The sequence below is a fragment of the Oryzias melastigma genome, linkage group LG14 (assembly GCF_002922805.2).
Source record: "Oryzias melastigma strain HK-1 linkage group LG14, ASM292280v2, whole genome shotgun sequence".
NCBI classification, from domain to species: Eukaryota; Metazoa; Chordata; class Actinopteri; order Beloniformes; family Adrianichthyidae; genus Oryzias; species Oryzias melastigma.
The window spans coordinates 19,796,393-19,809,865 of NC_050525.1; the positions used below are offsets into that span (position 1 = coordinate 19,796,393).

General features: G+C 33.7%; 2 protein-coding genes across 6 annotated transcripts in view; both read left to right on the forward strand.

Moving 5' to 3' along the window:
* Positions 1–3,883: 3,883 nt before the first annotated feature.
* Positions 3,884–10,505, forward strand: arr3a (arrestin 3a, retinal (X-arrestin)). Of its 2 annotated transcripts, none has more exons than XM_024266683.2 (17): positions 3,884–4,135; positions 5,373–5,402; positions 6,052–6,082; positions 6,157–6,217; positions 6,291–6,335; positions 6,423–6,613; positions 8,220–8,279; positions 8,355–8,431; positions 8,506–8,641; positions 8,720–8,804; positions 8,876–8,948; positions 9,017–9,154; positions 9,270–9,353; positions 9,435–9,458; positions 9,544–9,593; positions 9,700–9,719; positions 10,068–10,505. In XM_024266683.2, the coding sequence occupies exons 2-16, from the start codon at positions 5,395–5,397 to the stop codon at positions 9,702–9,704; spliced, it is 1,068 nt and encodes a 355-aa protein (XP_024122451.1). In that variant the 5' UTR covers positions 3,884–4,135; positions 5,373–5,394; the 3' UTR covers positions 9,705–9,719; positions 10,068–10,505. The 2 variants fall into 2 exon arrangements, with proteins under 2 accessions (XP_024122451.1, XP_036071060.1); XM_036215167.1 differs by lacking the exon at positions 3,884–4,135 and adding an exon at positions 5,276–5,297.
* A 1,774-nt stretch (positions 10,506–12,279) lies between these two features.
* The window catches only part of znrd2 (zinc ribbon domain containing 2), a 4,272-nt gene continuing 3,078 nt past the window's right edge, over positions 12,280–13,473 (forward strand). The window contains exons 1-3 of one of the 4 annotated variants that reach the window (XM_024266684.2): positions 12,280–12,432; positions 12,844–12,995; positions 13,071–13,155. In XM_024266684.2, coding sequence (XP_024122452.1) covers positions 12,417–12,432; positions 12,844–12,995; positions 13,071–13,155 — 253 coding nt within the window. In that variant the 5' untranslated portion in view covers positions 12,280–12,416. Of the gene's footprint in view, positions 12,647–12,843; positions 12,996–13,070; positions 13,156–13,473 lie in introns of all 4 variants that reach the window. The other 3 variants (XM_024266685.2, XM_024266686.2, XM_024266687.2) reach the window with 3 other exon arrangements.

Sequence of the window (13,473 nt, forward strand, 5' to 3'; positions counted from 1 at the left end):
TATATATTCGTGATCTGAAAGTATTTAATTGCCTGTATCTTTATACTTGATCAGCTCAGTCTTTATGATTCATATTGAACATGATTGTTTGCAGTTTGTGACTCAATAAAAACTGTTGATTTAGAGAAAAAAAAAATTAAAAACATATATTATAAAAAGGAACATATCATGTTTTCTTTAAACTAAATTTTTGAATAATCGTGACTTAAATTTACACTTGAGTTATGCTCTTACATTGTTTCTTAATGTATTCTTTCAATTTTCAATTAAAAATGGCTATATTAAATAGAGAAATTGTTAATTAATAAATCATTAGCTAAATTTGGAACAATTACGCTTTTTTAAATCCTGACAACAACAATAATAATAATAATAATAAAACATCTTAAAATGATAACTAAATGTACGGTGGCCGGGAAATGCAAAACAATAATACATTTATCAAAACACTTTTACAAGTTTAACAGAAAACTTTTTAAAAGTTTGACTCCTAAAAGAGTTATATTAAAACTTGTAAAAGTATTTTGTTAAACTTGTAAAAGTGATTTGGTAAATGTATTAAATGTCTTGCACTTCCCGGCCACCGTAGTAATGAGATAAATTAATGCAGTACTAGAAATTGTGAAACTAAAACATAGTTTTACTGTTTGTCTTATTATTTATTTATTTATGTATTCATTTATGCGAAAAAAGAAGTAAAAGTGGATTTCTTTTTAAAATTTTCCTCTAGGTGGCGCCACAAATCAGGAAATACAAGGGATACCAAACTGAACACCTGAACAGTCTTTGGAATTGTCTCACTTCTGACTTCTCTTTTTCCTATAAAGACTTTGGGTTTTGTGGGACCACATAATAATAATAATAATAACAATTTGATTACCTTATTTTTTGCATAACCAAAAAAGGTCCACTAATTTGAACCCTTGAATATCTTTTCCTATCCCAAGAAATACATTATCAAAGTAATTGAAATGTGAACCTCACCTCCAACACTTGTTCTACCTGATAACGGCCCTTCCAGTGGGGAAAAGCTTAGAGGGTTTTCCCGTAATTCATTGATATTTGCAGTTTTTATATTTTTTATTTATTTTTTTTTAAATTAACTTTAATTATCTGCCACCAATTCTACAGATTGGGTCTTCATCCCTCCAGTTCCTTAAAGTTCATATAATGTTGATCAAAATTCATTTTGAAATGGGCTGGTCTTTAACCTGAAAAATAAAAAAGTTTTAATATTCTTTTGATAAATCTTGAATTTTGTTATTGATTAAAGTTGACAGAAACATGTAAATCTTTTTGATTAGATATTACAAATAAAACGTTTAATACTAAAATGTAATTTCACGGTTAATATTTGTTCACCATAACCTGAGCCTAAAGGTGCATTTCAGTTTTTATTTTGAATTACATAAAATAGCACATCATTTTTTAGTGCTAAGTCATTTTTGGCTGCATAATTCACCCCATTCTGCTTCATTTTCTGTAAACAATTGAGTGTACTAAGCAAGTGGGAATCATGCTACCATCAGAATGATGCACACCAGTGCTTCACACAAGTGACAAAATAAATGAAAAATAGGATGAATGTCTAACATTCTTCATTAAATATACTTAAGGGATTTTACATAAGTACAGCTCCAGTAAACTTGTTAAAAAGACTCTGCACAACTCTGAGCCTGTTTATTTGGCATCTGTTAAATAAGAAGATTTTATCCAGAGGAAATCTGTCACGTTGAGGCTGTGTGCTGCTAAAGGGGCACAAACTCACCTGAAAGCCCTCCAGGTGAAGTAGAAAGTGCCTACAAATACTTTATTTTGATTGTGAATTTTACTTTTCATTAAAAATTATTTTTGCTGGAAGTTTGATGATCTCAAAGAGAGACAATCGTGAGGAGGTAGACCCTCATGTTAATTTGAGGCCTCTCTGAAGGAATTATCAGTACAACACAGTGACCCCTGCTGCCCCGTGAGGCGGGATGGTCTCCTACTTCTTGGCTTAAGACCAGCTTATGCCTTCTGCCACATCCATTCCCCTTTTTATCGATCTTTTTTATTTTTTGAAACAAAACGTCTCTTCATATTTCGTTTTTAAACCAGCCTTTAGAACCAACAGCGTTTCTGCAGGTCCGTCTTGGTTTTTTTAACATGAGCTCGTTAAAGTGGTCCTGTTAAAGCATTCATGGGGTTTTAAAGGTTGAAGAAAATGCAGCTGATCCCATCTAATCTTTGGCACGTTCCTGAAACGGTGTTAAACAAGACGGCTTACCCTGAAGTTACGGTGGACATTCAATCGACGGTTTTGTAATGTGATGGCGTCGCTAATCGCCTCAGTCCAGACAGACTTGTGTACAGGGAATCTCCACTGCTAGAGAAAAGCTCTCTTATTCGTGCTATTTTTACATTTTCGCTAAAATTAGGAGTGCGTCTGTTAAGCCAGTTCTCCAAAATCAAAACTAGGTTTTCCTTTCAACCTCCCCTAATGTGATATATAACTAACTCTGTTGTTCTAACTCATGAAAACAGATTACTGCACCTTTATTTTCTTTTAAAAGCTTAATATAGTGATTCTCCTGCTCCTTTCGGAATGTTTTTCGGCATGTAAAAACTCAATCCCACTTTCAGCAATCTTGGTTTCGAAACATTCAGCTCGTTCACGACATTACTGCTTGTATTTTTGGTATTGTATTTTTGGTAAAAAATGCCCCATAGTAAACGTCTGAGAAAGTCTTCGACTTTCAAAATTTCAAGTAGCTTTTAATATATTTATGGGCTATGTTTTAATCTTTTATAGTAATTTTTAAAAAATGACCCAATATTTTTGGTCAATTTAGTTTACTGAGGAGTTTTAGGCAATTTTTGAAATTTTCCCTGTATTTACTAACTAAATTTTGGAATTTAGTTAGCAAATAAGCAATGTGCTAGCTTTTTTGGGGGCTAATTTGGCATAGAGATTTTTTATGCTAATTTGGAGTTTAGCTAATATTTTAGCAACAGGCTAACTATTTTGACTAATTCAGTTTACTGAGGAATTTTAGGTTATTTTGGAATTTAGCTAATTTTAAAACTACGAGCTAGCTTTTTTTGGCTAATTTGGCATCTACTGAGGTTTTTTAGGCTAATTTGGAGTTTAGCTAATATTTTATCGACATGCTAGCTTTATTAGCTATTTTTAAACTGGGCCTTTTTTAGACTAATTGATAGTTTAGCTTCTGTTTTAGCAACAGGTTAACATTTTTGCCTAATTTAGCTTACTGAGAAATTTTAGGTTATTTTAGAGTTTAGCTAGTTCTAAAGCAACGAGCTAGCTTTTTTGGCTAATTGGGCATCTACTAAGGTTTTTTAGGCTAATTTGAAGTTTATCTTAAGCAACACACTAAATATTTTTGCAAAACTGGCATGCATTAGGGATTTTTAAGCAATTTTACTATAAATTTTTCAAAAAATTGAGGTCAACTTCAGCGCTTTTTCGAAGTTCTTTAATGACATTTCCAGTATTAAGCAAATGTAACATTTTGCAAATCGCTTTTGCATTTTCAGCAAATCCCTTCAGCAATTAAATTAAATTGCGTCACCATTTTCAGCAAAAAGCTTCAGCATCTTCAACAACTACTTTCAGCAAAAAGCATTTTCATTAGCATTATCGCCAGTAATGCAACTTTTCTAGTTATTTTTATTCTATTTATCTAAAGTGATTCTATTTCTAAGAAGAAAGTTTTGGGAAGTTTGTTCTTAATTAATTGTGTGTCCATCTCACAGATTAGGTTAAAAATAGAAATCTATTTTTAAACAAAGGAATTGTACATCATTTATATTTCAGAAAAACTTTATCACCTCTAATATATTTAAAATGATTGTAGATGTTATTAGTGAGTTTTTGGTGAAGCAGAGGATGATTGGTGCATGACCACAGAGGTGTGGTGGCTGTTTATTTAAACTTTGTGACATTTTTAAACCCTCGAATGTTCTAAAAAGCTCTCCGCTAACTGGATTATGGCAGAGGAGGTGGCAGCCCCGCTGAACTGGTTAAGTCTGAATGATAGGTGGAGGAGGCTGGTATAAAAAGGGGGAACAGGTGTTTCAGAACCAACTCTCATCTCTGACACACCCTGCCACAGGTCCAGACAGCCCAGAGCAGGTAAGAGTTCTACATATTCAGGGGGTAGACGAGTACAGGGAAAACTGTTGAAATGTTAATTAGAAGTACATGTTTTTTGGCAATAAAGGGTTAAAATTAACTTGTTTTTTGGTGGTTAAGTTTTTCATCTAAAAATTTCAGATTTTTTTTTTCTTCCTTTGGAATAGCTTATATTAAAATCACCTTCCTTCTTGAAAGCTTCCTAATATAATATGCATTTTAAACAATTAATTAGTGATTAAAAGTGCCAAAAAGTCTACATGACTACACATTTGTAAAAATACACAGCCAAGAACTCAAATACAAATACAAAAATATGTGTATTGCGAATTTATTTATTGTTGACAATCATGTAACCAAGTAATTTTAATAATGCATTTGGGTTTTTCATCTCAATACTGAGAGCAAATCATTAAAGTGGAGCCGTATTTCTCCATGGTGCTGAAATGTAGACATCATTAAATCTGGTAGTTTTCTAACATCATTTTATTCATTTTATGCTTTTTTTTTCTTTCTCCAAAGTATTGTTAATGTGAATAGTTTTAATTTTTTACAATAATCAGTTAAATTGTGTTCAGTGTTTTAATGTGGAAAATATTCATAGGATGTTGTACATACTTCCAATTTTCCTTTTTAAATTTTTTTTTTCTTTTGACTGCTAGAGATGGATTTGGTGAATGATCCAGTTTAATGTAACACGACTAAAAGAGTCAATTTGACGTCTTTACTTGAATATAGATGCACATTTGAAACTTATCTAATCTTACATAACTCAGTAAAAGAGATGAGCAAACTTTAATCAAGTGTTTGATGCTCAAAAGTAAAGTTTTCTTGGAACTTGTGGTTGTACTTTTAAACTGTTTGATCCAGAAATAGAAACAAAATTTGCTAAAATAGCTTCATCCTTTTGCTTGTTTTTACCGTCATTTATGTTCGGCTCCTCCACTTGGTTATAGTGGTTACCACATTGTGACATAATGAATTTGTCAAGGCAGATCTTCAGTGTTTGTTGTAATTATGGAGTGGAGCCAGTTGGCGGATAGAGAGCGCCGGCTTTGGCCCTGCTCTTTAACACCAGCAGCGTAATCTTATCAGCAAGGATTAACCTGCTGTAGCCTCAACACAAAACAAGTCACTCCAGGTGCTAAAGAGCCGACAGAAGGTGATGAATGTCTTAATCACAGTTTATGACAAACACTCCTCTAACTTCACTTTTATTTGTTTTGTCTTCAAACAGATACAACTTTAATCTTCCAGAAATGGCAAAGTAAGTTACTTTTTTCTATAAATAACATTTTTTCTCATTGTAGCTGTAGGTATAATTTGCTTTTCCTAATTATTATTTTAATAATGTTTGAAAATGCTAAAAAAATTTAAAAGTGTGAAGATCCACGGTTTAAAATGTTATAGATCCTATAAATTAGATGCACTTTATGACATATTAATTGAACTTAGATTTTTCTTTTCATGATTTAAATGTCAAGATTATTAGTATTTAAACAAATTACAGTTTTGTGCAAAAATTGAATAAAAAATTAGGTGTAGTTTGAGGGGAGATTATTAATGTGGCAGCAGACATTCAAACTGTAAGGAGCTTCTTCTGACCGTGCGGGTAATCGCCTGTTTGGGAACACTGGAGCGCCATTTGAGGCTCCTTCACCTGACTCTGCCTCTCAATCCGGGGAGGATGAGGTAAAGCTGCTCCACGCTTAGCTATTTCTAACTGGATGAGGCAGAATGAGGAATTACTGGGCCTCCTGCCGCAAGCCAGAAAATCCACTTCAGCCTGTCGATCTGAAGCAAATTTGTGCTTTTTTTATTAGGCTGTTGCAGAACACAACTGCATATGGTGCTCTGATTAATTTAATTGGGTTAAATTAAGATTTAAATGACTATTTCTGTTTGTTTCATTGCAGGATTTTCAAGAAGACCAGTGGAAATGGAGGGGTTTGTACTCTCTTTTTTGCTTGTTTTTCATCACTATTTACTAAAATTAACCATTTGCTGCTTTTGTCTGACAGTTGACCCTCTACCTGGGAAAGAGAGACTATGTGGATCACGTGACCTCTGTGGACAAAGTCGGTGCGTTTCCTGCTCCGCCGTGTCTTTCGGTGTGCAGACGTTCATTCTGGAGTCTAACTGTGATCTGTTTCAGATGGTGTCGTGAAGGTGGACACCGCAGACTTTGGTGACAGAAAAGGTAATGTCAAAAACTATCAGCTCAAACACAGAGCTGGGATGAATGACCCACTATTTAAATGTCACTGATTGTTTTGGGGGGGTGCAGCTTTCGTGCAGCTGGCCTGTGCCTTCCGCTACGGTAGTGACGACCTGGATGTGATGGGCCTGTGCTTCAGGAAGGACATCTGGATCCAGCAGATCCAGATCTACCCGGAGAGCAACAAACCAGCCCTGAGCGCCATGCACGACACCTTACTGAAGAAAGCCGGGGACAATGCCTACCCTTTCTCTTTCGAAGTATGTGGAACCTGAACTCAGACTCACCTGCTCGTTAAAACCTTATGGCAGATTTGTTTAAAGGGTAACCAATCAGGGAAGTTGGAGGCTGACCCCACCCACCAATTTGAAAATCCAGTCAGAGGGGTGGGAAACAGGACTGTTATCATGATGTGGGACTTCCATGGTTGACCAATCACTAAATTCAACTGTAATCCATCCATTCAGCCTGTAGGGGGCAGCACACAGACTTTTATTGACTATATTTCAAGAATTAAACAAGTTTATTTTTATTTGTCAGAAATTTGGCAATGACCAACAGACAGCATTTTAAAGCCACATTTATAGAGGTCAACAGACAAAAAAAGTTGATTTAGGGTTTGGTTAGCCTTTAATATCTGACAGGTTTGGGGCAAAAATGAACCTTTTAACCTTTTTCAGTTCAAATTTTTGCACCTTTTTCTTATATATTTGACTTTTTTTTACTAATATTTTTACTATATATTTAACTATCTTTTACTGTATATTTAACTATTTTTTACTATATATTTAAGTTTTTTTACTAATATTTTTTACTATATATTTAACTATTTTTTTACTAATATTTTTACTGTATAATTGACTAGTTTTTACAAAAAAATATGTTTTACTTATTTATTTGACTATTTTTACTTATATTTTTACCATATATTTACTAGTTTTTACTATACATGTGACTATTTTTTACTAATATTTTTCACTAATATATTTGACTATTTTCTACTAATATTTTACTATATATTTACTATTTTTTTACTACATATTTGACTAGTTTTTACTAATATTTTTTACTATACATTTAACTAGTTTTACTAAAAATGTTTTTATTATATGTTTGACAAGTTTTAACTAAAAATGTTTTTGCTATATATTTGACTATTTTTTTTTACTATATTTGACTATTTTTTTACCGTTTTTTTCTTATATATTCGACTATCCTTTCTGATATTTTTACTATATTTTTGACAATTTTTCTACAAATATTTTTTACTATATATTTGACTAGTTTTTACGAAAAATATGTTTTACTTATTTTTTTTGACAATTTTTACTAATATTTTTACTATATATTGACTAGTTTTTACTAAACATTTGACTAGGTTTACTAACAATTTTTACTATATATTTGACTAGTTTTAACTAAAAATGTTTTTACTACATAGTTGACTATTTTTTTTCCCATATATTTGACTATTTTTCACTAATAGTTTTTACTCATTTTTAATTATTAGTAAAAACATTGTAGGTGATAGTAAATGAGCAAGATTTAAAGCGTCTTTATCACCAGTGCAGTTAACCCTTTAATACCTGAGGCGTCGTCAGCGACGCTTAACCACAAAATATTTAACACATTGTTACCTTTCCAACCGTTAATGCGATAATTCCAGCAGAAGCTCGTCGCTTTTCTCCTTCAAAACACGCTGGAATTATTGCGTTAACAATCAGAAAATTACAGTAAATCAAAGAACATAAACACTGGAGCTCCAGTGAGAAAGAAAGAAAACATGAAATTGTGACGATTAAAACCCTATAAAGACGATGTTTGTGAGCTAAATGGCTAAATATATATACTTTTTATTTTATTTAGATTCCCACCAACTTGCCATGCTCAGTTTCTCTGCAGCCTGGACCTGATGACAAGGGAAAGGTGAGCTTTGTTCTCAACTTTTCTTCAACAGTGCACATAAACTTGCACTGAGAGAGCAAACATCTTATTTTGAAGGCATGTGGCGTTGACTTTGAAGTGAAAACGTACCTTGCCAAGGAGAAGAACAACGCGGATGAAAAGATTGACAAGAAGTAAGTGGACACACTTGTTTTTTTTATCCCGTTGGATCAGCTGCTAGAGTTTATTCCTTCCTCTGTCCACACAGGGACACTGCTCGCCTTGTCATCCGTAAAATCCAGTTCGCCCCGTCTCAGGTCGGCGCTGGGCCCAAGGCGGACATCTGCAAAAGCTTCATGATGTCTGACAAACCTGTTCACCTAGAGGCATCGATGGAGAAAGACGTAATCTCACTGATGTTTGTTCATTTCTGCCACATATTGTTCAGCAAATGTGCAAACAGAAATGTGTTTTCCACACAGCTCTACTTTCATGGCGAAGAAATCCCACTTAAAATCAAAATCAATAACGAGAGCAATAAAACAGTCAAGAAAATCAAAATCACTGGTGGGTACTTCGGCTAATTTAATTAAAATATGTTTTTCTTTGCTAATAACGTTTTTCTTTTCTTCTATCAGTGGACCAAACTACTGACATCGTCCTGTACTCAGCAGACAAATACACCAAGACCGTTCTGAGCCAGGAGTTTGGGTACGGAGAAGGAAATCTACAAACCAGTGTGTTCAGTTTGGTGTTAAAATCTTTTTCTTTCTACACAGGGAGACAGTAGAGGCATCCAGCACTGCTGACATTTCTCTGAACATCAAGCCCGCTCTGTCTGAAAACAAGGAGAAGAGAGGTCTGGCTCTGGATGGACGGCTGAAGGACGAGGACACAAACTTGGCCTCCACCACCATGTCAGTCCCCCCAGAAAAACGAGTGTTTTTTCCAGTCGTTTGATTCCACGTTTTCTAGTAGCACACTAAATTAAACCCGTTAATCCTTTAAATCCCTGTAATTCCTCCTCTGCAGGATGCGGCCAGGTGTAGAAAAAGAGGTGTTGGGTATCTTGGTTTCCTACAAGATTAAAATTAACCTGATGGTGGCCGGAGGAGGGTGAGTCTCACACAGAAACTAAAAGAGGAAGCAGATTAGAAAGGAGTAAACACTGACTTGTGGTGTTTTTCTCTCCTTCAGACTGCTGGGGGGCCTTACTGCCAGGTGAGCGTCATCGTTCGCAGTTCATTTCTGGTCATTTCTTCCACTTTAATCATCATTTTCTTTCATTTTCTTTTGTCCGTTGCAGCGATGTAACAGTGGAACTGCCACTCAACCTCATGCACCCAAAGCCTGCAGGTATTTTTCCTGAAAACACACATTATGTTAGAGATTTTTAGTTTTCTTTCACTAATTATGTTTCCTGATCATTTTTTTTCCTATAAAACTCGTTCAAACTGAGCAGAGTAGAGACAACACACATCTGTAAGTACCAATCTACAAGTTAATTTAGTGTATAAAAAGATGATATTTGATTTTTTCTAATTAATACAAATATAAGTACTAATTTAACCTTTTCTTCATTAAAAAATCTGTGTATTTTTAGAACCGTGGGTTGATATGAATCACAAAATGATAGAAACCATCAGTTTAATCAAACATTTTAATGCATTAATGAGTAAAAATCATATTATTTTATATTCATATTGAAAAAAAATGTAGATTTTCAATTACTTAAATAGATAACTGACTATTTGAAAGCAGAAAAATCAAAAATGATGTACTAAACGACACAAAAGCTGTGCTAAATTCTCCTCCTTCACATTGTTTCAGACCGGATGTTGCCCTGCAGGAACAGGCACCAAAAACAAGAGCGAAGAAGAAAAGGCACAAAAGGAAAAAGGAAGAAGAAAGTCACCGGTGTCCTGAAAGAGCAATGGACAAAAAAAAAATACTTTTCAACAGAAAAAGACAAACTTTCCATCCCCTTGCGTCCCTTTTGTTGCAAAGTCTTTGTAGTTAAATGATGTCAGTTAGCTTTAGAGACTGTTTAAGAGTTGAATTAAAGGTTGGAAAATCCCCCAATGCTACGTAGATGTTCTTGTCGTTTGAAGGATGCAGTAAAAAACCGAAGCATTTTCATGAAACTATGTAATTTGCATTGATTTCAAATGCTGTGAACAAATGAATCTGTTGAATTAAACTGGAACGGTATTTAAACTGGACTCACCACAGACCTTCATGAACAATAAAATACAATTGGAAAATGTATTCCTTTTCCTTCTATTTCTCAATTTCTTTTCAGAAAAGACTCATGAGTTCGTGTTCCACCTGTTTTTACAAACATCATTTAGTAAAGATTACAGTTTTATTCTAACAGATTTAGCCGTTAAAAAGACGGCTTCTGTTTAAATCGAAATTTATGTTGAAAATAAAGTGTTTATTTTTTAAAAAGTGATCAATACTTTTAATATTTTTATTTTGTCGGAATATTTACTCATATATTTACATAAAAGAAAATTAAGACAGTCCTAGTACCTGAATTTTTGAATTTTGTCTTTATATTCATTATTCCTGGTACAATAAATAATACCAGGACAGCATCTTGATTCACACAGATAAAATACTAAAACGGCAGTAATGATCACCAGTTCACAATACTATCACGATATGATTATTAATCTGTATTTTAGTCCACATTATTTATTGAGGGAGCTTGGAGAAAGTCTATTTGTGTGGAACTTGATGGAGCTGTAACATGTCAGAGGGTAATAGTTCAATCAGGTATAAACTGCGGGGGTATGTGTTGTTCTGGATGATATTTCCCGCTTTACCAATAAAGCAGGAATGTAGGTGTCAAACATGGAGGGTAGAGGACTCCCAACAATCTTCTCAGCTGTCAGGACCACTGCAGTCTCTTTCTGCTGGCCACTATACGGCTTAAAGTCCCACTCCACGGAAAATCCTGTTTTTGATGTTTTTGATATGTGTATGACATATGCATGCCAATGAAAGACTGAACCATAAAATATTATGAACTCTTAAAATTATGTTTATGCCGAATTTAGCAACAAAAAAAAAAACTGTGTAGGTTCCTGGGCAGTTTCTGCAGAAAGGCCGGAGTTCATCAGAAAATCGCCCTTGAGATGTAAGAAGGGATTTTCATTTCCCATCATCCTTTTGTTTGTACTCTCTCCCACTAGCTTACAGCCCCTCTCAACCCAACAGGACGTTAACAGCATAAATAGCTATTTTTCTTTTCATTTTAAATAAATACTTAAAAAAAACTATTTTTTAACTATATATTTAGTTTTTAACTAAATATTTAGAATTAATCTAAATATATATTAAAAAACTAAATATATACTGTCGTTGAAAATTAAAAATGTAGTTTAAAATCAAATACTTAGTACTTGGAATGGATCTAAAAATATTATTAAAACCTAAATATTTAGTTTAAAGCTAAATATTTAGGTTTTAACTAAATATTTAGCTCCAAACTAAATATTTAAATCCAAGATAAATTAACTAAACAATTGTTTTTTAATAAATATTTAGTTTTTATTTAAATGTTTTGCTAAAAACTAAATATTTAGATCCTAGCTAAATATTTTTGTAAAAAAAAAATCAGTTTTAACAAAATATTTAGTAAAATAACTAAATATTTAGTTGAAAAACTGAAATAATTCATTGGGAAAATAAATATTTATATTAGATCTAAATGTGCAAACTAAATATTTAATTTGATAAAATTAACTATTTAAAGTTAGCTATTAAGTTAAGCTAAATGCATATTTTTCATATAAATATTTAGCTCGCTAGCTAAGTATTTAGTAAGAAAATGTAACAATTATATTTACAGTAATTTAAAAGGTGAAAATATGAATTTAAAAAACAAGACCTTTTTTTAAACATGCTAAATATCCAAAAAAACTTATGTCAAAAATTTACTTTGCAGATTTAATAAAAGGACTCCAAACATTTATTTATTTTTTTGTTTGCTTGTTTGTTTGTTTATTTATTTATCTTTATTTATTTATTTATTTATTTCAAAAAAGGAAGGGCACAAAGACGCAGTTACCATCTCCCCGCTAGAGGGCGATAAAACCTCTTCTCATCGGGGGGAAAGAGCAAGACGACGTCGCTGACGTCATCACGCACAGCGTGTAGCAGTGAGGCAACATGGCTTTGAATGGAGGTTTGTGAACTTAACTGTTATCAATGTGCTAACTTTGACGTTTCCGCCGTCGGGTTGGGCGTTTAGCAAAAAAAGTATGTTTTGCTCTTTGATATTGTGATTCTTGGATGTTATTTTTGTGGACTTCCGGTCTCCACTTTGTTTATAGAAGCGTCCAGAGATTACGGTTAGTTTGTAAGCTAGCTTGTCATCATTTCCTGAGAGGAGTCATATGGTAATATTTAAAGAATATCAACAACAAATAGTGTTATTTATGTTAAAAATTTGTTGATAAAGGAGTGAATTGTTGAATTTTAAAAATATTGTGTGCCTGTCTGGCATAAAGGAGATAAGCAGACTTTTTAACAACAGCCGGAACATGTTGAGCTGCGTCTGTTTAGATGCGATAAAGTGACAGTTTTTGACCTGCAGATGATGAAGACTTTGAGTGGGAACCTCCGACAGAGGCTGAGATGAAGGTGATCCAAGCTCGCAGGGAGCGGCAAGACAAAATCAGCAAGCTGATGGGGGATTACCTTCTGAAAGGCTACAAAATGCTGGGGGAGTGCTGCGATGCGTGTGGGGTGAGTTAAAGGAGAGTCCACGCGGCTTCACAGCCTGGAGGAGATAGTCAAGTGATTGATTGTTTGTGGTTCCAGACGATTCTTCTTCAGGACAGACAGCAGAAAAACTATTGTGTCTCCTGTCAAGAGATGGACTCTGACATTGACAAGGATAATCCAGGTACACCACACGTGTTCTCATACGAGTTATTGCTCCTTAAACATGGTTCTTGAAGGTCCTTGCACCTGGAAATCTGCAATGATTAATTATAAAAGTTTTTAAAGACCCACTCAGACTTAAAAAAAAAAAAGTTTTTTTTTTTTAGCATGTTCTTGTGGCATTTTTCACATTATATATATATTTATATTTAAAATGAAGCCTAAAACTGCAACTTTGAGGATTTCATTATTCAAGTCATTGGGAAATAATTATAAAAAAAGGTAGTTTGTCCTCTCTCAGTGGGTGGGTGAGCGAGCCTGTCCCAGGTGGAGAAGTTTA

What these genes read in the sequence shown, in the direction of transcription:
- arr3a (XM_024266683.2), top strand. An exon ending in AACTTGGCCTCCACCACCAT is followed by an intron (nt 9,155 to 9,269) that starts GTCAGTCCCCCC and finishes CCTCCTCTGCAG; the next exon opens with GATGCGGCCAGGTGTAGAAA. An exon ending in CTGATGGTGGCCGGAGGAGG is followed by an intron (nt 9,354 to 9,434) that starts GTGAGTCTCACA and finishes TCTCTCCTTCAG; the next exon opens with ACTGCTGGGGGGCCTTACTG.